This window comes from Chiloscyllium plagiosum, chromosome 23, assembly GCF_004010195.1.
Source record: "Chiloscyllium plagiosum isolate BGI_BamShark_2017 chromosome 23, ASM401019v2, whole genome shotgun sequence".
NCBI lineage: Eukaryota > Metazoa > Chordata > Chondrichthyes > Orectolobiformes > Hemiscylliidae > Chiloscyllium > Chiloscyllium plagiosum.
The window spans coordinates 17,765,129-17,789,831 of record NC_057732.1 but is presented as its reverse complement, the minus strand read 5'-3'; the positions used below and the strand labels follow the sequence as shown (position 1 = coordinate 17,789,831).

The 24,703-nt window shown below is 39.8% G+C and overlaps 1 protein-coding gene across 2 annotated transcripts in view; it reads right to left on the bottom strand.

The window, feature by feature from the left end:
• Positions 1 to 24,703, bottom strand: part of lamb4 (laminin, beta 4) — a 120,739-nt gene that overhangs the window by 20,352 nt on the left and 75,684 nt on the right. For both annotated transcript variants that reach the window (XM_043713613.1, XM_043713614.1), the window contains exons 24-28: positions 24,399 to 24,616; positions 23,472 to 23,568; positions 13,127 to 13,499; positions 11,442 to 11,596; positions 3,863 to 4,065 (exon numbers count right to left, since the gene is read on the bottom strand). In XM_043713613.1, coding sequence (XP_043569548.1) covers positions 3,863 to 4,065; positions 11,442 to 11,596; positions 13,127 to 13,499; positions 23,472 to 23,568; positions 24,399 to 24,616 — 1,046 coding nt within the window. The remainder of the gene's footprint in view (positions 1 to 3,862; positions 4,066 to 11,441; positions 11,597 to 13,126; positions 13,500 to 23,471; positions 23,569 to 24,398; positions 24,617 to 24,703) is intronic.

Sequence of the window (24,703 nt, the reverse complement as noted above, 5' to 3'; positions counted from 1 at the left end):
ACCAGTAGATGTGTTGTACTTGGATTTTTCAAAGGCTTTTGATAAGGTCCTTCATTAGAGGTTAGCGACTGTGGATCGAGAATTGATTAACAGACAGGAAAGAGAGATTGAGAATAAATGGATCCTTTTCCAAGTGGCAGGCAATTGGGGTACCACAAAGATCATTATTTGGACTCATGCTATTAATAATATATAAATGACCTGCCCAAAAGAATCAAATGCAACATTTCCAAGTTTTCTGATGACACCAAATTACCATTTGTGAAGAGAATGTGAAGAAGCTTTATGGTAATTTAGGAAAACTGAACAAATATGTGGCCGATGCAGTACACCATTCCTATGAGGTTATACACTTTGGTGTGAAAAAACAGAAAAGAGTATTATTTATTTGGTGATGCTTTGGAAAGTGTGGATCTACAAAGGGATCTGGCAGTCCTTCTATTCCAGTCAGGAAAGTAGACAGGCAGGTGCAGCAAGCAATTAGGAAGGCACATGGTATATTGGCTCTCATTGCAAGAGGATTTCAGTTTAGAAGTAGGGCTATCTTACTGCAGTTATACAGGGACTTGGTGAGGCCACACCCAGAATATTGCATACAGTTTTAATTTCCCTATCTAAGAAATGATGTGCTTGCCACAGATGAAGTGCAGGAGAAGTTCACTAGACTGATACCAGAAATGACAGGATTGTTGGATGAGGAGGGATTGCTTCAATTGGGTCTGTATTCACTAGGGTTTAGAAGGATACAAGGGGATCAGGATGAAACACAAATTCGAATCTAGGTGTGCCTAGACGAGATGCAGGAAGGATGTTTTCCTTGGTTGACAAGTCTAGAACCAGGGGACATAGTCTCAGGACACGTGATAGACCATTAAGACTGAGATAAGGAAAGGAATTTGTCACACAAAGGTAGTGAACCTGTGGAGTTCTTGAACATAGAGGCTCTGGCAGCCATGTTACTGTATATAGGTAAAAACAATGACTGCAGATGCTGGAAACCAGAGTCTGGATCAGTGGTGCTGGAAGAGCACAGCAGTTCAGGCAGCATCCGACGAGCAGCAAAATCGACGTTTCGGGCAAAAGCCCTTCATCAGGAATAAAGGCAGAGAGCCTGAAGCGTGGAGAGATAAGCTAGAGGAGGGTGGGGGTGGGGAGAAAGTAGCATAGAGTACAATAGGTGAGTGGGGGAGGAGATGAAAGTGATAGGTCAGGGAGGAGAGGGTGGAGTGGATAGGTGGAAAAGGAGCTAGGCAGGTCGGACAAGTCCGGACAGGTCAAGGGGACAGTGTGGAGCTGGAAGTTTGAAACTAGGATGAGGTGGGGGAAGGGGAAATGAGGAAGCTGTTGAAGTCCACATTGATGCCCTGGGGTTGAAGTGTTCCGAGGCGGAAGATGAGGCGTTCTTCCTCCAGGCGTCTGGTGGTGAGGGAGTGGCGGTGAAGGAAGCCCAGGATCTCCATGTCCTCGGCAGAGTGGGAGGGGGAGTTGAAATGTTGGGCCACGGGGCGGTTCGGTTGATTGGAGCGGGTGTCTCGGAGATGTTCCCTAAAGCGCTCTGCTAGGAGGTGTCCAGTCTCCCCAATGTAGAGGAGACCGCATCGGGAGCAACGGATACAATAAATTATATTAGTTACTGTATATATTCAGGAAAGAAAAATAATGTTTTAGATTTTGAAGGTATAAATTGGCATGCAAAAAGAATTAGGGGACCATATTGAATGGTACTGCAGGCATGAAGAGCTGAATGGCCTAACCCTGTATTTCTGTGTCTCTGTGATTTCAATTTTGTTAGGGCACCTTGATGGCACATTTGGTCAAATGTTGTGTAAATGTCCAAGGCTGTCACTTTACCGCTGGAATTCTGGTCTTTTCTCCAAGTTTGAACTAAAGCTGTAATGAGGTCAGGGGTTGAGTGAGTCTGGTGAAATCCAAAGTCAGTGTATAATGGCTAAGCAAGTGCTGCTTGATAACATTGCTTATGACACCTTCCATCAATTCTATCCCTCATGGACTATGGCTAATTATCGTTCATTCAATTTGACATTTTAAAATGAATATTTTAAGACCATGGACCTAATTTTCCATTTCTGATGCTGAGTGAACCCAGGACGTCCAAAAAGACTCATGAGGCAATAATTTGTATCTTAACTGTTGATTCCTGACAGACACCCTTGTGTGGCAAAAATGGTAGATCATGACCTGATACTCATGGAGACTGGTGTCAAGCTTGCTGTTTAATTCAATATTCTATGACAATCCTCACTAATAGATGCAAGTCAACAGAGGTTGCTCACAGAGCAGTGGAAGAGATTATGTGCTTTGCTCGACAGTATATTTTATGATATGTTTTATTTTGAAAACTGTAATTACATTCATTTGTTTGATAAAACAGTTAAGTGTTTTCTGAAAAGCTATTTATTTGACAAATTTTTGAGTACTTGACATAAAATCGTTTTTCAAAGCAGAGTGTTTGATTGACAGTTTTATGAGCTTCTAGAAGATGTAAATTTTTCATTAGGAGCTTAAACAGCATTTTTCTTACTTTTCAAAGCATTTCAAAGAAAAAAAATTCCAATATTATAATATGACACATGAGTTCTGTGTACAAGGTGAGTGGCATGGAGGGGCAATAGGTTTTAGATTAGATTAGATTACTTACAGTGTGGAAACAGGCCCTTCGGCCCAACAAGTCCACACCACCCCGCTGAAGCGCAACCCACCCATACCCCTACATTTACCCCTTACCTAACACTACGGGCAATTTAGCATGGCCAATTCACCTGACCTGCACACCTTTGGACTGTGGGAGGAAACCGGAGCACCCAGAGGAAACCCACGCAGACCCGGGGAGAACGTGCAAACTCCACACAGTCAGTCGCCTGAGGCGGGAATTGAACCCAGGTCTCTGGCGCTGTGAGGCAGCAGTGCTAACCACTGTGCCACCGTGGCACTCCTAGGTGCATGAGCAGAAGATTGATATGGGAACATATAGAAAGAATGTTATTGAGGCTGCATGGAGTAGGCATCAGAGATTTGAGGAGGGTTGGAAAGGCCATGGGTTCGGAGAACTGCATTGATGTCTCATTTGTTTTCCAGCCGGTTATCCTTGATATCTAGCTGTCACTGTTCCTGCCTCAGACTTCTCATAGGTGGGCTGTGACCATGCCTCTAATCTACCTCCAATTCTGGAAGATCAAATTTTAGATGAATGAATTTAAACCATAACATCAGGAAATGACCAAACTCTTGCTTCCTGATTTGGAAGGGAAGATACTGTCCCATGTCTCATTGATATACTTGATACAGGGGGAACATACTTGATTTCAATTATATCATTATTTCATTGCCATTAGCAAATGCCATTAGTGAAGACTAAATAATGTCAAAGATCGATCTTAGATTTCAACATTTAAAGAAGAACAGAACAAAAGTATTTGTACAAATTAATTTCTTCTTTTTGCACATCATGTATAACTTAGTCCATGATGTATAAATGGAAGACTGGAACAACATGTCAAGGAATCAACCAAAGATTTGGTGTGTTACAATTGATTATTGTTTAATGAGACAGGGTCAATTGCTAATCTCATTCTATTGGATTTTGCGGAAGAGTGATCACAACATGATAACATTTTCTATCCAATTTGATATTTATTCTATTATTCAAGAATTTGAACACTTCTGTAAAATCTTCTCCTAAGCATCTCTGTACTAAGGAGTAGAGCCCCAGCTCCTCCAGTCTTACCACATAACAGAAGTTTTATATCTCTGGCAATATTCTAATAAATCTCTTCTGTACCCTTAAATTATGGACCAGTGCATCTTTCCTGGAAATGTTTTTTGTAACAGAAGTAGAACTCACCTTTAGGATACTCAACTCCAGTAGTTTAGTCTTGTTGTTTAATGCATGGATTTCATCTCTATTGATCAACATTGTTTTGTTTAACAAGGCAGCTGCCTTTTCTCTTGTCATATTTGAGTTGTTCAGCACCAGTTCTGAATCATTCACTTTCTGTTGTGAGGTTTTGGAATTCTGATAGTATTTGTTAATGTCTTCAAAGTTACCTGTGAACAAAGGGAAAAGATTCACCTCCATTTCTCATACTGAACATAAACTTTGACCATACATTTTAAGACTTGTGTATAATCCAATGGAAATGATATGCTATTTGCTGAGTGAGCTGAATCATTTTAAGTTATTAAAAATTAGAAAGTGCTTCTGTACTCCTCACAGAGTTATGTTCTTGTGCACTTCAACTTAATGAGGTGTTTGATTACAGTGGTCTTCCCAAAGCTATTGTGCTCATCAAGGTAGATTTTTCACTTCACACACTATATATTAATTGATCAGCACAGCGTAAGATATTTTAACTTCTAAATGTTGATGTTCCCTGAAACCTCAGTGCCTACTTTTAGGAAGATGCTTTATAATTAATATTATTTGGAGGACTTGCGTTTTGAATGGTTGTGGAAAAATGTTTTTTTTCTGATTTGTGTACATACCTGGAATGGTTTCTTAAAAAGAGGTAATTAAAAGTTTAGGGCGGACACTGAGGATATTTTTTCTAATCAAGGCTTTCTAGAAATCATACACCAATCATAACTGTTGCTTTGCTGTAGATCCTGCTGGGGTTATTTTTGAACAGTGACTGGTACGAAAATGTTTTTGTTTCATCTAGTTCAGGAGGAAGCCTGCTAAGAACAAGTTGGGTTGAGGGAAAGCTTCCTATGAACACATTGTTTAGCTGATCTCTCCTACTTCTGAAAAGTAAACCCTCTATATCAGTTCAGGGTGCAAACTTTTGAAAGAGTAATTGAAAGAACATCTCAAATCTCTATTGCCTGTGCAAGCAATGTCTGCAAGAATTCAGAGACATCTTTGAATGATTAATAATTTGACTACATAAGTCAGAACATCAGGGCAACAGACTCTGGAACATTATAAGTTTTATGTTTTTGCCTTCAAGAATAACCCATCAATCAAAGTGTTTTTTGTTTCAAATCCCAGTCTCTGCAGACAAATCTATTTTCTTTTCCCTGTTTTCCTGAAGACTATCTGAGTGTGTGTTTGTGACTGTTTTGTATTTACGGGAGTAAGCATTTATACTTTTAAGTTACTGACTGTGTCTTTATTGAATAAGTTTTGTTTTTTAATAAACCATGATTGTGCTTATTAAGAAACTCAGTTGATAGGTCTTTTTGTTTATAACCTAATATCGGCAAAGTATTTAATCAGTCACTTTGGTATCTGCATTTTTAATTTATGTTCCTATTATGAAGCAGTGGAGCTAGAGCAATGGTGAACTTCTCCAGCCTCTGTTCTAAAAATACAACCAATGAATACAGAAAGTAGGCAAATATGGCAAGTAATTTGGAAGGCAAATGACATGTTGATCTTTATCATGACAAGATTGGTATCCAAGAATAAGGAAGTCCTGCTACAGTTGTACAGGGCACTGGTGAAACCACATTTGGAATACGGCGTGCTGTTTTGGTCTCTATTTCAAAGGAAGAATGAGCTTACACTACAAATTGGATTACGAAGATTCACTAGACTGGTTCCTAAAATGAAAGGATCGTTCTATAATGACAATACTGTGTAACTTCGATCTAAACTCTCCAGCACTTAGTCGAGTCATAGTGTCATCAAGATGTACAGCATGGAAACAGACATTTTAGTCCAAGTCTTCCATACTAACCAGATATCCTAACCTATTCTAATCACATTTGCCAGCATTTGGCCCATATCCCTCTCAACCATTGCTATTCATATACCGATCCAGATGCCTTTTAAATGCTGTAATTGTACCAGCCTCCAACATTTCCTCTGGCAGCTCATTCCATACCACCTTCTGTGTGAAAAAGTTTCCCCTCAGGTCCCTTTTAAATCTTTCCCCTCTCACCTTAAACCTATGCCCTCTAGTTTTGGACTCCACTACCCTAGGGAAAACACTTTGTCTATTTTCACTATCTATGCCCCTCATGATTTTATAAACTTCTACAAGGTCACTCCTCAGCCTCCGATGTTCCAGGGAAAATAGCCTCAGTCTATTAAGCCTCTTCCTATAGCTCAAACCCCTCCAACCCTGGCAAGATCCTTGTAAATCCTTTCTGAACTCTTTCAGGTTTAACAACATCCTTATTGTAGCAGGGAGACCAGAACTAAATACAGCATTCCAAAAGTGACCTAACCAATATTCAGTACCAGCCATAACATGACCTCTCAACCTCTATTCACAATACTCTGACCAATAAAGGCAAGCATATCAAACACGTTCTTCACTATTCTGTCTACCTGTGACTCCACTTTCAAAGAATTATAAACCTGCACTCCAAGTTCTCTTTGTTCAGCAACACTTCCCAGGACCAGATGATCTCACTGAAACATACAAGATTTAAGTTGGGCTTGCCAGGGTATATACTATTACTGGGTAATTTAGAACTCAGATGCCCAGTTTCAGGGTAAAGAGTAAATTATTTATGTCTGAGATTAGGAGAAACTTCTTCAGTCAAAGCTTTGGAGTTTTCTGCCAGAGGGTCATCTGTGTTACATCATGGGAAATACTGAAGACTGAAATAGAATCAAGGGATATGGTAAGGAGGTGAAAAAGTAGAGTTGTTGCACATGATTAGACATGATCACACTAATTAATGAAACAGGTTCAAGGAGCCATATACTCTACCCTGACCTCCTTTTATGTATTCATTTCTTCCCTTGTATCTAAGTGATTGGTTGTTCGTGATCAGATTTCTGTTCTTTTCCAGAGTCAAGAGACGTGAACATTTGTTAGAAATGACGGGACATTTCGCAAATTGGGAGCTTCGGTTTGATTCAGGGAAAGACAGATTGCATGGGTCATTTTGCAGAAACTTTTATTACATGTTACTTTACATCAAATAGGCAATGGAGTTATGTGTGTCCTGACCAAAGTTTCCCAAAGCATAAGGAAGAAAAATAATTTCATAGATTCCCTGGTTTCCAACGGCATGACATTTGAACAGTGTGACAGTGATGTCACATCAGGTGATGACATAACCTTGACAGCTATACTGTATAAGCTGCATTTTAAAAGATTGGCAGACCTTTTTTGTAAATTAAGTAACCATCTTCTCTGCTTCATTGTGGAACAGGATAAAAGTAGACAAGTCTCATTGACACCGTCATTATGGTAAGTTGATTTACTTTTCAAACACAGAGGCTAATTTTGGCTGGTTGAAACCACAGTGGGTAAAAAAGAACCTCCAATAAGATTGCTTATTAGATTAACACAACACTGTATTTGGACAGTGACTCAACTTTTCATGGGGATCACAAAATAAGATGGCCACCTTTGTACACTGAAAAATGAACAAAAATCAAACAAGCTTTCAAAAGGATTTCACCAGAGTGAGTCCTGCAATTAAAGTCATCAGACCACTGCAATCAGCTAAGTAGCCAAGTACCTAACTGTAAGGCCTTGAAAGAGAAGGAAGGACTCTCCTCCACCTTGTTCTATCTTCAAGTTCACCTGAGAAATTCATACCTGGTGTAAAGCAACTATAAGAACTTTCATGGTTCCTTAGAAATCTTATGCTTTCAAGATATTCACTGCAGCCAAAGGAACATCTCAACTAAGAAACATCAGGCCTGCACCCAAATAGAGAATGAGTTATAATTTTTATAATTTTTTTTACTATTACCTAATTTTCTGTGCAAGGGGCAATGTTGGTGCATTGACTATGTGAGACCACATTTTGTTCTAGTGTGTGAGAGAAAGAAAATAATTTTACTTTTTAAATCCAAAAAGCTCCCCACTAGGCTATTAAAATTGAATCAATCTCTCCAAGGGCAAAAAGATTTATTGACACATATATTGGTCATGGCCAAAAGAAAACAAACACCTAAAATTTACTCGTGATAACGAAGAATGTTTTAAATGCATTAAATGTGTAGTTGATATTAATTTTCATAACAGTGAGTCTGCAATAATTAACCTTATAATGAAAGTACAATGCAAAATCAGCCCATTGAGACTAGTATTTTCTTGTGTTTGTATTCTATGTGAATCTCCTACTGTCAGAAATCATCTGCATATCTTTCTATTCCTTTTCCTTTTATGAAATTATCTGTTTCCCTTCAAATGCATGAAGTAGTTGTTTAAAAGGGTAATGGCCAAGCATCACAAAACTCTTAGAATTTGTGTTGCATTAGTCATTTAAAATATCATCAGCTGGAATACTTTTTGTGCTGAAATAATAACAGATACCAGAAATAGCAGTAACTGTGGGACAAATTTTCCACAAATTCCAGAGCACACCACAGAGCATTTCTGTTGCGGAGAATATGATGGAAGAAGTTGAGGATCTCAATTTCTCCACCCAAACTCAAGATTTCTCATTTTCCTGGGAATAGGACCGGGGGTGGGCTGTATAAACACAGTTCCCAGAGGCATTGTGCCTTTTAAATGACCAGCTGCTTCCATGAAATTGTACTTTAATGACCATCTGGAACCTGGAGTGTGGAGATTGGACCAGGTAAGAGCAGGTCCGTTCTCATTTTGCATTTGTTTTGGCCAACTATGGTACTCCTTTATGAAGCTGCATTAACCCTCTACATATTGCCTCAGGGCAGCTTCGTGGTAGGGGTTAGGCACCCTTTGTTGGGAGGAGGGTCATCATATGCTATTTAGGACTATTAACAATGGAAAGGATTCTGCATAACTCCCTTGGAACTGTCCAACTTGTGAAGGGGTGTCAAATTGTGAAGTTACGCATGAAAATACATTTTTGAATGGAGTGCAATCTGTAATTAAGTAATAGAATGAATTTTCCTCCTACGTGGATGTATATTCAATTAGTTGGCATGACAGGTGAAGGGGAAATGGTAGTCGGTGGAACTAGGCTCTAAGTTGGCAGGGGGAGATAAGTTGGCATATGGATATAAGGGGACCATGGTTTATATAAAGGGCATTAGGGTTGGTATAGTGGGACTAAGAGAGTGTGTGAGAGAGAGAGGCAATATCAGGGGTGCCTTGGATGAATGTTTAATTTGTTGCCAAGCCTTTATGATCATTATGACACCTTTTCAATCCACTTTATAGGCTGCTCCGGAAACAGACATCGGCATTACAGGGCACATCAGCAACTAGTTGTGAAAGGCTGCTGCAAGGACACTTTGTACCCTTGGACAGGCAACCAAATGAAGAATTGGATCAGGCAGCATCTCGGAGCTGCTCACTTACTCTCATAGTGTTTGCTCACTTAACATCTACCTGCATGTTTGCAACATCCAAATCTTGCATTGCCATCTCTGTCAGCTTGTTGGCATGACAGCTAGAGCCAAATTCACTACTAGTTTTATTAACCAAATAGCCATGTCAAAAACTGGTGGGGTCTAAATTTTGGACCAGTTAATGTTGGGTGGTTGTATTGTCTGTCAGGCGGTCCTAGTATTGTCAGTCATGGTCACAGTCCACACACAGTCCAGGGGCTTGGCCACAATCAGTTATCCGCCTGGGACACTCATGATCAGGGGATCTATCTGAATGCAATCCAGGGAAATGGGGCAGCAATCTGTCCTGTAGGTCCATACAAAGTCAAACACTGTTATGTGTCATCAGTCAGGGAGCTGCAAACATAGAGGTCTGGTTGGTCATGTCTAGGGGCTGCCTTTTGAAGTCAGACAGAAGTTTGGGGTGAATAAAATCCTGGGGTACATCTGTCCATCCTTCAGCAGGGCTTGAGTCTGGCTTGTGTGGGAAGTAGAGAGTTCTTTGCAAAAGAGGTGAAAAAGTACAGGCTGTGGAGTTTGAGGGGGGAAGGAGGAAGGTTAAGCACAGGCGATTGAAGGTATTTAGGTGGGTATGTGGAGGAGAATTGGAGGGCCATGGGTAGGGGAGGAGGCATTGGTGGTAGTGGGGTTATTGGCCATGAATCCACCTTTAGCGACTGACTGATGGGATATGTTCAGAGCAGGTCAGTGAAAGATCCAGTGGTTGGAAAACTAACACAGTAAAGAGACAAAGGTTCAAACCTAAGAAGAATGATAAGCAATTTGACTATTTTTTTTTCTTTTACCCTCACCCGTAGAGCATAAATGTCGCTTGCAGACTTCACCAAAGAAAATACCTTGAAGCAACACAAAGTTCTGCAAACAATCAAAATCGAGGTAAGCATTTCAGAGAAAACAAAATGGACCCAAATCTGATGAGCAATATATCTGAAGTACCTCTGAGATAAGATATGCTTCATAAGTTAGCTTCTGTTCTGCACAGCTGAGTTTCAAGGACATTGGTAAATAACACAGTTATGGTTTAACTACAGAATAAATCAAGTGTTTAGCCTGCCTGAGGTTTGTGACAGCGGTTTCATCCATGAGTGAGGTGTAAAGCAATTGTGAATATTTTACAACATCACACTACTCAATGTGCTGGTAGTTTGTTGACAACTACTAGAATGGAAAAAAAGTCTTGTTACAAATGGGTCTATAAAAATGCTATAAACATAATTCAGCTACCAGAATTCATCTAAATGTGAGGCAGGATAGGAGGAGTGAAGGAGGAAAGAACTATCTTATTTGCAATGCTCAATGATAATTTCCATATCAATAGTCCATCCAAATCTCAATTTTGAAATTTGGTCATATTTTGCTTGCATCTAATTTACTAGGCCTTTCATTAACAAAAACATTATCATGATTGAAGAAAGTACTGTTCAGTTATCATTTTTTTTTAAATGATGGCATGTTAAGCTCCTTTCTTTGTGTCAGGAGTATCACATTTTGTTTTAAGGCTGATCTGGGGTAAGTGCAACTAACAATTTAATTAAAATGATTAAATGAGCTTTAATAATTAAAAGGCAGACATTTCTGGGAATAGGTTTTAGCTAATCTCAATTTTCTCATTGGTGAGAGCGATGAACTAAAACAGGTATGTGTTCTATAATAATGCCTTCATACAAATGTTGCAGAGACACAATTTGTATGTGTTTTAGATAATTAGATTAAGTAAACCAATTTAAAAAGCTTGTTGATCACTTTCTCAGGTCAAAATCCCATAACTCCCTTTCTAATAGGACTTCAGAATACCTAACTGAAATGGACTGCAGTGCTTCAATCAAGTGGCTTACCACGAGCTTCTTCTATATTGAGAGATGGGCAAAAAGTACTGTACTGGCCAGCCAAGACCATATATTGTGTAAAATAAATAAAAACATTTGTGTGCCAACCATTGTTTTGCACTGCTCTAAGCAGACCTGGTTTCCTTCAGGCAGTTAAAGAATGAACATCCCTTCAGGTTAATTACTTGTGCATTTCAGCATACAATTGTAAAACATGTGGCTATTTCAATATATTACTTTAATTTTAATAATGATCATTTTAATCATCTAAATCCAGCATTCAGTTAACATGGGAACACAGCACAGGTATGTTATTTAAATGTCTCTTCCAATGGTACACTTACCACTTGCGTTAGCTATTGTCCTGGAGTCGTTTCCGAATCTATTCACTTTCTGACTGAGCTTGTCAATTTCTTCATTCAAATCATCAATATCTCGGTTATGCTGCTCAGTGTTATTTGAAATATTCAAGTGTGTGTTGATCTGCATTTTGATTTCCCTGAATAACAAGTTCCAAAAAGATTAACACATTGTCTATAGTTTAGTTGTTGTTTAATAATTATCCAACTGTATTTTTATTTCATGGATGATAGTTTGGAATCTGTATCACATTAGGACTATGTGCTATATTCTGTCACTAGTTTCTTTACATTCATCTGGGGCTGCTACCCAAAATCGTAGATTGGAATTGGAACCCAACTACAGTGGAATTTAATTTAACTAATTGCGAGAAAATTATTAAAGCTCATCTGATCTTCAACCATTTTCTCCAGCTTCCCCTCAATACCACAGCTGAATGGTTGATGTTTCTCATGGACATTTGAAGTGTAGGCAATAAATGGATTTTCACATGTGTTACTTTTAATGATGTTTCTTTATGCTGTTTTTGCTCCCCCCACAATTTGAAACAGGGAAAAATCTACCTGTACCAATTGAAAAATGATGGAATATGAATTTACCATTCACACTTTTATAATTATGTTTCTGTTCAAAAACTATTTTCCACTCCAATAGTGGAAGAATAGACTGTTCCTGAAAACTCATGGGTCTTTGGTTCCAGTGTAAATACAATGTTCCTCCTGTAAATGATAGTCAGTATTGACCCCACCGAAGTTTGTGGTCTCAGCAGGGGATGGGTGGTGGTGAAAAAGCATGAATCTACATTGACTAGGCAACCATCCAAGGTGCCTTCAAAACCCTGGGTGTGACTACATATGCTAGCTCACCAAGGTCTTGAGCTGAGGAAAACTGGGTGATCCTGTGTAGTGGCCATGTCACAGACACTATTTAGGGCAGAGGATTTCTCCAGCCCTCACACAGCCTTGGGCGTGTCAGTACTAGTTGTATTCGGGTCCCAGCCTAATATGTAGTGCTTCCACTGCACTCTGGCCTTATGTATCAGAAGGATTATGGATATTTGATTCTAGTTAATGTTATTGTCAAACAAAACTATATTCTTAAAACATTCAATGTAAATCATTTCATATTAACTGCTGAAGTATTGGCAGTTAGTTTGTCATCTCCAGCTCATACTTCACCTTTCTTTTTATATATTGAAACCCCGTAGAACATTTCTCACAGCCTGCAAGTATTGCAGAAAGATGCAATTACCTTTGCCTATAATCTGAATTTATTAAAATACTCCACAAACCAACTGCTAGAGGGCTGACTTTTAACCACGAAGGTTTCTACCACATCACAACATTATGGTAGACAAAGTTCAAATGGAAAAATCAAAAGAACTTTGGGTTTTCCTGCTATGTTATAATGGATAGATGCTGTTGCGTGATGTATCCTAAATAAAACTGACAACTAGGTCAGAACTTGTCTGCAAACGCACCAGCATGTCAAACTGGGCTTCTATCCATTTCAGTCACTGGCGTAGACACATATGTTAAATTGCCTCTTGTTAAAGTTAAGATTGAAGTCTGTGATGCAGTAGATTTAAAATAGTCAAGTATCAATTATTGCGATCTGAAGTTAAAATAAATACTTTCTCCGTACAGCTAACTAAATTGAAGAAAATTACCTGATTTTGTCAAAGTAATCCTTTGTCTTTTCAAATGCATCCGGGGAAGCAACTGAGTCATTTAACTTGTTGGCAACTGCAGCAAATTTCTTTCCTAACTTTTTAAGCCTTTCATTATAGGAGGGCCCCGGAGTTTGTCCAGGCACGAAGTTGGTCTTGTTGATCAGACTTTCAGTGGCTCGGATGATGGAACATATCTCTTCATCTATCAGCTTAAAGCAAGGATGACACTCTGTGCATTTTGGAAACTCCTTGCAGTAACCCCATGCACACTTGTTGCAATGTTGCCCTGTTACACCTTCACGGCATTTACAGGCACCTGTTGTCTTGTCACATGCAGGCCTTTCTGTTCCTTCCAAACTGCAGTTACAGGCTACACGGAGAATATTGAAAACATTTATTATTGAAATCCATTCACATCTTAAATGATTCTGAATAATGTTTTTTTTAACAGCATTGCATTACGCTTTGACAATGAAATGCAGAATCCACCAGTTCTCATTAACTTGATTGAGTGTTTTGAAGAAGTAACTAAGAGGATTGATGAGGGCAGAGCAGTGGATGTGATCTATATGGACTTCAGCAAGGCGTTCGACAAGGTTTCTCATGGTAGACTCGTTAGCAAGGTTAGATCTCATGGAATACAAAGAGAACTAGCCATTTGGATAAAGAACTGGCTCAAAGGTAAAAGATAAAGGGTGGCGATGGAGGGTTGTTTTTCAGAATGGAGGCCTGTGACCAATGGTGTGCCACAAGGTTTGATGCTAGGTCCACTGCTTTTCATTATTTATATAAATTATTTAGATGTGAGGTATAGTTAGTAAGTTTGCAGATGACACCAAAATTTGACATGTAATGGATAACCAAGATTACAATGGGATCTTGATCAGATGGGTCAATGGGCTGAGGAGTGGCAGATGGAGTTTAATTTAGATAAATGTGAGGTGTTGCATTTTGGAAAGGCAAATCCTGGCATGACTTATATACTTAATGGTAAGGTCCTGGGGAGTGTTGCTGAACAAAGAGACCTTGGAATGCAGCTTCATAGCTCCTTGAAAGTGGTAGACAGGATAGTGAAGAAGGTGTTTGGTATGCTTTCCTTTACTGGTCAGAACATTGAGTGTACGGGTTATGAAGTCATGTTGCAGCTGTACAGGACATTGGTTAGGCCACTTTACAAAGATGCTGTCAGAGTTTGAGGCTTTGAACTATAGGGAGAGGTTGAATTGTTTTGCCTGCAGCGTTGGAGGCTGAGGGGTGACCTTGTAGACGTGTATAAGGTCATGAGGGTCATGGATAGGATAAATAGACAACATCTTTTCCCTAGGGTGGAGGAGTCCAGAACCAGAGCATAGATTTAGAGTGAGAGGGGAAAGGTTTAAAAGGGACCTAAGGGGCAACGTTTTCACACAGAGGATAGCGCATGTACGGAATGCCAGAAGAAGTAGCGGAGGCTGGCACAATTACAACATTTACAAGGCATCTGAATGGTTATATGAATATGAAGGTTGTGGAGGGTTTTGGACCATGTCCTGGCAAATGGGACTAGATTAATTTAGGATATCTGGTCAGCATGGATGAGTTGGACTGAAGGGTCAGTTTCCCTGCTGTACGTCTCTATGACTCTAATTAGAGGAAACGGGTTGAGAACTGATACACATTTATCTTGGACAGCTAAAACTGCTAAAAAGTGATTGTGATATTTTGCAGGAGAGACAAGTACATGCATATGTTTTTCAAGTACCCAAACTGCGTAAGTTTATTCTGGTTTGCATATATACATACTGTCCCAAATCAAAGGCGTAGTCCACTGGAAATCAAGCCTTAATTTTGTTCCATTCATTCATGGGATGTGGGCATTGTGGGCAAGGCCCGTACATATTGCCCATTCCTAATTGCCCAGAAGGCTCAGCCACATTGCTGTGGGTTGGGGAGTCACATGTAGGCAGTTTCCTTCCTTAAAGGACATGAGTGAAGCAAATAGGATTTTCCCACAATTGACAATGGATTCATGGTCATTATTACTTTCTTAATTCCAGATTTTTATTGAGTTCACATTCAATCATTTACCAATGCAGGAGTCAAACCTGTGTACCCAGAACATTACCAGGGTCTCCAGATTGACAGTCCAGCCATAATACCACTTGGCCAGCACCTCCCCTTCCACAAGTTTCCAAAATTGTGCTGAATGTGAAAGTTCCCAAAATCCCAATTTGCATCTGACTAACTGCTATCCAAGATAAAAGTGAAGCATACCAGGTTTCTTCAGTAACAACGCAAAATAACTCTTTAGTGGGGCACTTTTTAAACTTTATCAGGAACAGGAAAAGAACATGATTTCTATTTTATGTAAACTTTACCCCTTTAAAGACTCCCCTCTTTACACACACTGACACAAAAGAAAAAAGAATAAATATGTAGTGAAAGGAGAAAATGGTCAGAGGAATACAGATCTTTATCATTACTCCAATATTGGAGAATTAGATGTGGTGTTTTTACAATCTTTTATTCTTCAATGAGGTGTCAATGTTACCAGCACAACAATCTGATCATTCTGTAGTTTACTGGTTACTTGGTTGGATCAGGCTCTTTCTTCACTTCTTTGCATTCTAGAATGATTGATTTCTTTCAGTGTCTCTGAATGTAGTTGTTCTGCTCTTTTTTTCAGGTCTCCTTGCTTGTCTCTGATTTCACCTCCTCAGAGTCTGTGCTGAACTGCCACTTGAACAATCAAGGCTTGTTACTACGCTGAGTTCTCCCGAACCCATAACAAATAATGCCACTTTGGCTGGACCCAATGTAACCTCAAAGTAACGTTAAACGTAACCTCAAAGTGACATTGTTTCACACGCACCAGTTAGATTTCCTCGTTTCCCCCAAACCTGCAAATAACTCCATATACTTACTATCTTTTTCAAAGAGCAGTGTTTTCATTTTCAGTCTGTTGACCAAAACTAAAAGGTGAGGTCTCTTACAATACATACACAAATGGCCATGAGAGGGTACTATTGCACTCCTACCTACTTTATGAAGAGGTTACATGTCAAGTTCCATCCAACTTATTATACCTCTCTCATTTTTCATGGATTTACAAATTAAATTTAATGATTCGTTTCTTATTCCTCACAGACTTTCTGAAGGAAAGGAACTTAAGTAACCTAGGCTTGAATTTGAGGAGTTTTCTCTGACAAACACTGATTATGCCCTGACTTTTAACTAAAATTTCCACTTCATCAGAAACATCTGACTCTGATCTGAATTGGTTTCAGGTACAATTTGTGTTGGAGGGAATATTGGTATTTACTCATATCCAGCCATCAAATCATCAGACTAATTTGATTCTTCCAAACTCCTCCTTTTCCCTGGACCAGTGAAGGTAAATCATTATTCATATGTACAAATCTAGTCTCACCTCTATTAGATATGTTGAGATAAATGTGTGCTTTCATGATTCTTCAGGATTAGCCACTTCAATCATTTTATGATGATGACCTTTTGGTGAAACCTCAGACCTATTTCTCTTACTCTCCCCCTATCATTGCTTTCTGGCTGGATTGTTTCTAGTCCACTGACGGTGCTAACTGTGGCTTCAGCAGTAGACACCTCTCATCTAATCAACAATTCAACTGGTGATCTGCCAATCACATAGTTAGGTGTGTTGCTATAATTAAATAATTATCATTTTGTGATTCAATAATATTCCTCCAAATTTGTTTAACCAGGACGTGCTCAACAATTTGCGCTGCAGGCTGTGCTGCATAACTTTCCCTGGGAACCAATAAGCAAGTAGCAAGAAAATCGTGCAAAATATCTTGGGCTTTGCTAATTTTTGTTCAATTCATTGGGAAACTCACATTGCTTTCTATCACAATGATTAGTCTAATCACTACAAATTCCCCTAACTCAGTCAATGTGCAGTGTCTAGGACACCCTGGTGGGACATTTGCAGGGTTGCGAAGCTATTTATGGCAGCTTCTAGTCTCACTGTTTCACTGTACCTTCTATGTCCTTGTGTAACCCTAGCTGCCAAAGGTGACTCCTGGCTGGACTCTTTTTCAAGCACAGCCCTAAATGTTGACCATCACATAGATCTCAGTGAGTTTTGAGGAGAAGATTTGTAGCTCAGGTTGAGGTTCTGGATGTAGGTTTGCTCATTGAGCTGGAAGGTTTGTTTTCAGACATTTCGTCACCATACAAGGTAACATCTTCAGTGGGCTTCCGGATACTCACTGATAATGTTACCTAATATGGTGACGAAATGTCTGAAAACAAACTTTCCAGCTCAGCGAGCAAACCTACTTCCATTACATAGATCTGTCCTTTTCAGGAATTACAAATTGATTTGTTACATAATGCAACATTTATCAACTGATAACTCATTCTTCACTTTTACACAGAGTAGCCTAATCTCTAAAACTATCTGCAGAATAGACGCATACACCTTCTTCAATAAAGCGTGTTAACAATAAACATATTGTTATGCCTTCTTCTGCGGAAAGTCAGGAGGCATGGGATAGAGGGAAATTTGGCCAATTGGATAGAAAACTGGCTAACCGGTTGAAGTCAGAGAGTGGTGGTAGATGGCAAATATTCAGCCTGGAGCCCAGTTACAAGTGGAGTTCCGCAGGGATCAGTTCTGGGTCCTCTGCCGTAATTTTTATTAATGACTTGGATGAGGGAGTCAAAGAGTGGGACAGTAAATTTGCAGATGATACGAAGATAGGTGGAGTTGTGCACAGTGAGGAGGGCTGTTGTCGGCTGCAAAGAGACTTAGATATGATGCAGAGCTGAGCTGAGGAGTGGCAGATGGAGTTCAACCCTGCCAAGTGTGAAGTGATGTTGCAGCTGTACAGGACCTTGGTTAGGCCACATTTGGAGTACTGTGTGCAGTTCTGGTCACCTCACTTTAGGAAAGATGTGGAAGCTTTAGAGAGGGTGCAGAGGAGATTTACCAGGATTTTCCTGGAATGGAGAGGAAGTCGTACGAGGATAGGTTGAGAGTCCTCGGCCTTTTCTCGTTGGAACGGCGAAGGATGAGGGGTGACTTGATAGAGGTTTATAAAATCATGAGGGGCATGGATAGGGTAAATAGACAAAGTCTTTTCCCTGGGGTGGGGGAGTCCAGAACTAGAGGGCATAGGTTTAGAGTGAGAGGGGGGAGTGGTAGAGTCAGAATCTTTGGTGACCTTTAAGCGACAATTGGATAGGTACATGGATGGGTGCTTAAGCTAGGACAAATGTTCGGCACAACATCGTGGGCCGAAGGGCCTGTTCTGTGCTGTATTGTTCTATGTTCTATTGTTCTACTAATATAATCTGCTGGTTCTGGCAACTTAGATGAAAAGGGTCCTACCTGTATTTAGGATAATCTGGGCATCTCAGTGATTATCCTAAATAATCTCAGTGATTATCCTCAGTGAATCACCAGTACTTCAGATCATGCTGATAAGCAGATAAGATCAACAACCATTACAACAACTGAGTGTGTACTGAAGACTTTGGATTCAAGTTAGCTGTTTGTGGTTATAATCAGTTTTGACTGTAAACTATGAACATATAAGTATTTATGAACTGCCAAAAATTAAAGACAAGCCTTTAAATTCTTTCTTAATTTTGTCATTGACTCTGAGGGTGCATGAGTCAAAGGCACGTGGTCTTTCCTCAGCATTCTCCAATATTTGGGAAAGCACAATACCTATTTATATGGAGAGGCATCACGGGCTAGGTTAATCTTTTTGAGATACATTGTAATGTCCAGGCATTTTGCCATGTACCAGTTCAATTTCATAGGACCAGAATCCTTTGTCAAATTCCATCTTCCAATTTCATGAAATGCTGCTCTTCAAAGTTAATTCAATGGGTGCAATAACGTTACTGGATTTCATACAATTTCACCATAAAAATTCATTAAGTCCAACAATGTTATGATCTCAGAGATACTTGGAGGGTGTGGCACATTTCCTATTGCCTGTATGTTACTCGGTGTGGCATGTAATCCATTTTTCAGACAAGAGTGTGGTGCTGGAAAAGCACAGCCGGTCAGGTAACATCAGAGGAGCAGGAGAATCGAAGTTTCGGGCATAAGCCCTTCATCAGGAATGAGGCTTGTGAGTCGGGGCTGAGAGATAAATGGGAGGGGGCTGGGGTTGGTGGGGTAACTGGGAAACTGATAGGTGGATGAAGGTGAGGGAGAAGGTGATAGTTCAGAGGGGGGCAGTGATGTACGGGTCCAGAGGGCGGTATAATCCATCTTGACGTATCCTGTGACACAAACGCTCCACAGAGTTTTGAAACATTTTACATTTGACACACTGTGCCTGAACACCATGCTTTTCGAAAAGTTGGAGCACCTTTTTTGGTCATTATGGGTCTACCTATTTGGACTGAAATAAGCACGTCATCCAAATAATTAACTGCTCCCTGAATTCCTAGCAAAATTTGGTTTATTATTCCTTGAAATTTCAGGGGGAGTAAAGAAACACCAAATGGTGACTGATGAAACTGAAATAGACCCATGAGTGTGTTATTATTTGAATATGACTAGATTCAACATTTAACTCAAGTTGTAAATTGGCTCAAGTCTTTTCAGTTCTTGCTCTACTTTGTGCCTTTAGATCATTAGGCACTGGACAAGAGCTGAAATAAACTGGTCTCGCTTTCCTATGATCCCTGCACAATGCTCTTGTATCCTTGAACTGGTTTACTGCTGTCACTAAATAACTTCTTTGTGAAAAACTTGGTCTAGTTGAATTTAAATGCTTTAACCTTCATTGGCTGTTTTCTAACCATTGCCACAGTTATGAGCATTTGGCTCCTTGTATGTGTTTAGAATGATCATAGCTCCTATTATAAGGATTTTCTTTCCTTCAAACTTTCAGAATTTTCTGTGTGATTTCTTTGCTGATTTAACACCTAGTGCACCCTCCTTAACCTACATAGAGCTTCATCCAATGCTACCTGGAGTACATTCTGTGAATTTCCACAGGACATTCTGTGTTTTGACTCATATGGGTCTAAATTGACTCCTCATTGACCTGATGCTGTGCGACCACCATACGCAGTGACTGCCATTTCCTCCAGCCAGCGGTTTCTGTGTTTAAAATTGTCTTGACATGACTTGACAAAAAGATCCTTCTTCTTGCAAGTGTAATGCTGTCCCTTCAGAATGTGACAATTTCGTGCCCAATGTTGGCTTATAGACTGCAACAGGACTTTATTGTCGCACTGCTATGACCAACCACCCTTGTTGGGGCTTTTAGCAGACTCAGCTACAGATATTTTACTTCAGCAGATAACCGGCAGTTGTCAAATCTGATTTCACTACCATCACATTCCATCATGTCCAAAGACAATGTCACCTAGTAACCTATGCTGGAAATTAACACTGGCACATTTAAACTGCACATAAGTCTATCCTCTGCGCTTTCTCTGGAAATTCTCCAAAGTTACAGTGAATGGACAACTTTTCCAAAGCCTCAGTGAACTTTCCAATGTGCTAATTGGCCAACTGGTTCCAAATTAACAGCCTTCAGCAATTTTTAATGGACTTATGACTATAGTACTGCTCAAGCTGACACAACTTAACTCAAAGTGGCATCTCTTTTAGCTCAGCGAATTCTTCAGTTTCTTTTTATCCACTTCACGGTACACTTCCATCTAAAAATATTTCCCCTTTCCTTTCCCTATTGTCTGATCAACAGTTGAATCATTAGGATCTTTGAGGATATTATTAGCAGAGAGAAATATCTCGAACCACGCCACAAAAGCTTGGAAAGACTGCCAGTCAAGACTATACTGTTCCAGTCTCCCAGTCAAACGGGTTGATGAAACCATCTTTGAAGATCATCCCACTAACATGTACCATCAGCTTTTTGTCTCTCAGCCTGAATTTTTAAAGCCTATTTCTCAAGGAAAAAAAATACTCACGTTGCTCTGCTGGTTTGCTGGAAGCTTCCCCAAACAGATTTATCCAAGTAGGTTATTTATGATCCTATTCTCATGCACATGACAGAGAGAGAGTGACTGATGCATATACATGGATTTCAAGTGCCCCAGCTAAACAGGTTTATTCAACTTTGCTTATAAAATACATAATGTAAATACAATTTCATTTTTATTTTTGTACTTTCTAAAACTGTGGACTGAATTGAAAAGGAATTGTTTTGAAACCCAAGGACTTTTAAAGATGGCGACATGTTTTGAAAGTTAGGAATTTTGTGAACCCTGTTTGTGTCGGTGTAGATTCCAGCAATGTGCAGACAAGCTGGAGCTGAGTGGTTGTTTACAAGTGAAGCTGATTGATTTGTGGGCTAGGATCCAATTATTAATGATCAAGATGCTCAGTCTGTCAATGACAAAATGCCTGGTTGTCAAGTTGCTGAATAGCTTGGGCTGTGAGTAAGACAGAGAGAAGCATTCTCATATCAGAAAACAAACCAGCAGGTCTCCAACAGCCAAACTCACTCTCTCTCTATACCTTCTGTGCAGTAAGCCACTTGAAACCTGAAGAAAACCATATTATTGTTTCTTCAGTAGATGCTGCAAGTTGTGATGTTGAATTGGATAAAGTGAAAAGGTCATGCAAACCAAAAGGAACACCGGAAAAAGGAAAGTCAAGGAGAAACCTCTGGATCAGCAAGAACCAAACCCAACAGAACTTGGGAACAAATACCGCAGAATGGTTCCCCAGTTTTTCCTCCAGCCATGTGTTTGTTCCTGTTGTTGCTTGTCTGTCTATGTGAGTGTGTAAGGGGAGGAAAGGGTTTAGAGTTCAATTTGTTACATTTACTTAATTTAGTTTAATGGTTTACCATTTAATAACCAGCAAAACAAAAGTGCTTTTTTGGTAGGTCTGTGCTTGCTATCAACCTAGGTCTGAAAATCAGGGAAATCAGGGATGTTTTTTTTTTTAGCAACTTTGGAACTTTTGTGATGTCCCTTGCAGGGCTTGATTTGCAGCGTGAATCTAGTGAGTTATAACATTCACATGGGTACACAAATCCCCAAATTGTTCATCCTAGTTGAGGTGATGGACTGGCTCCCTTCTTCATTTAGTTATCCCTTAGATGCTTATGTCATAGAGGCTTACAGCACCGAAAATGGCCCTTTGGCCCATTGACTTGCCAAAAACTAGCACCTAACCACTCTAATCCCATTTTGCAGCACTTGGCTCACAGCCTTGTATGCCTTGGCATCACAAGTGTGTATCTAGATACTTCTTAAATGCTATGAGGTTTTCTGCCTCTACCACCCTTACAGGTAATGTGTTCCAGATTCCCACCATCCTCTGGATGAAAATAATTTCCTCTCCACTCCTCCAAATGTTTTGCTCCTATGTATGCCTCCTAGTCATTGATCCCTCCATCAAGATGAAAAGTTCCTTCCTGTCTAGTCTATTTATGCCCCTCATAATTTTAAATATCTCAGTCATGACCCCGTCAGTCTCCTGTGCTCCAAGGATAACAACCCCAGTCTGTCTGATGTTTCTTCATAATTAAAAACCTGCAGCCATGGCAATGGCCTGGTAAATCTCCTCTGCACCCTCTCCAATGTTATCACATCCCTCCCTAATGAAACCCTGTCAGGATTCTGATGCTGTAAAATTCTGTGGGCTGTGCATTGTGAATTGAATCAGCCATTTGTGGGATCTCATCAACTTATTGCTATAATTTTCTTTTAGTAGTCCACTGTTATTCCTAAAGATGGCAATTTTCTGTTTCAAATTGTTTTATCAAACATTTGATCTTATGTGTGGAGGTGGTAGGGCTTAATAATTCAGCTTCTCTGCGATTAAAAGCATTTGTTAACATTTGTTTTATGAGGAATAGTCCCAAAAGCAAGACACATGCAGACAGATACAATCAAAATAAAGGTGAAGTTAGTCCTCAGAATACTATCCAAGACGAGAAAAAGTATACTGGTGAATGAGACCTATTGTTCCTCATATAGTCAAAATAGATCCACTACCACTCATATATTTGTTTCAAAGTTTCACTGGCTTTTCCCTCTGGGATGGTTTTCAAAAGAGCTGATGCAGCTGACACACTTTAATAATAGATTGTAGAGCGTAATAAGAATGGATTACTAATTAAAGCTCATCACCAATCTGCCATTACTCAAAAGCTACCTGACAGACCAATCAATCTTAGGAAATTAGTAATAAAACCTGCACTGATGTAGCATGTGCTGAAATGCATCTCATAGGTTCTTGGTTACTAACTCGTAACAAAATTAAGTACAATTCCCTTTTTGATTTCTTGGTTCAACAATGTCCTAAATCTTTGACATTTCACTGAACAATTCAAACTACCTGTGAAAAAAGACTGTTAGGGAAATAGATACTTACAGATACACTGTATTCTTGGGTTGCCATAATAATTATCCTGACATTCAGAACATGTTTTTCCACTGTAGCCAGCTTTGCATTGACATTGTCCAGTAACCTAAAATACGCAATTAAGAGATAGGTTAGAATGAAGTCTAATAAGCAGGCCCGTCTCCAGTCCTCAGGCACCTCACCCGTAGTTATTGATTATACTGATAGTTCTGCAAGGGGCCCTGCAATTTCCTCAGTCATGAAACTTGAAAGGGTTCAGAAAACACTTACAAGGATGTTGCCAGGGTTGGAGGATTTGAGCTCTAGGGAGAGGCTGAAGAGGCTGGGGTTGTTTTCCATGGAGCGTCGGAGGTTGAGGGTTGACCTTATAAAGGTTTATAAAATTATGAGGGGCATAGACAGGATAAATAGACAAAGTCTTTTCTCTGGGGATGGGGAGTCTAGAACTACAGGGCATTGGCTTCGGGTGAGTGTGGAAAGATATAAAAGGGACCCCAGGATCAAGTTTTTCATGCAGAAGGTGGTGCAACTATGGAATGAGCTGCAGAGGAAGTGGTGGAGGCTGGTACAATTGCAGAATGTAAAAGGCACCTGGATGGGTTTATGAACAGAAATGGTTTAGAGGGAGATGGGCCAAATGCTGGCAAATGGGACTAGATTGGGTTGGGATACCTGGTCGGCATGGACAAGTTGGACCGAAGGGCTGTTTCCATGCTGTACGTCTCTGTGACTCTATGACACTATGGTGTGATGACACTAGGTTGAATACCTTGTCCCATCACTTATAAATGGCAATGGTTCCCTCTACTGGACAAACATGGCATGTCCAAATCTATTGTTTCAGAAATGGCTCTGCACGTTTTGTTCAATATTAGAATTTTTTGATACTTTCAGTGATTTTGTATCTTTGATTAAATATACAAATTTCCTCCTTGCCTCGTCACATTGGGAGCTGACGGAGTTCTGAGGGTCACAATAACAAGGCTTACATCCTCTTCCACTGCGCAGATTCCAGAAACCAGGAGCACATTTCACACAGCTGTTCCCAACCACATTTGGTAAGCATGGACACTGACCAGTTGCTTGATCACACATACACAAACTATTGGGAACACAGCGCCCCCTATCGAGTCCAATGCCATTGCAAGTACATTCTGAAACATAATTTAACGTCAGAGTAAATTAAACTGTTTTTAACTATAGTGACATTCATATTTAGTGCTTCATATCACATTAATTAT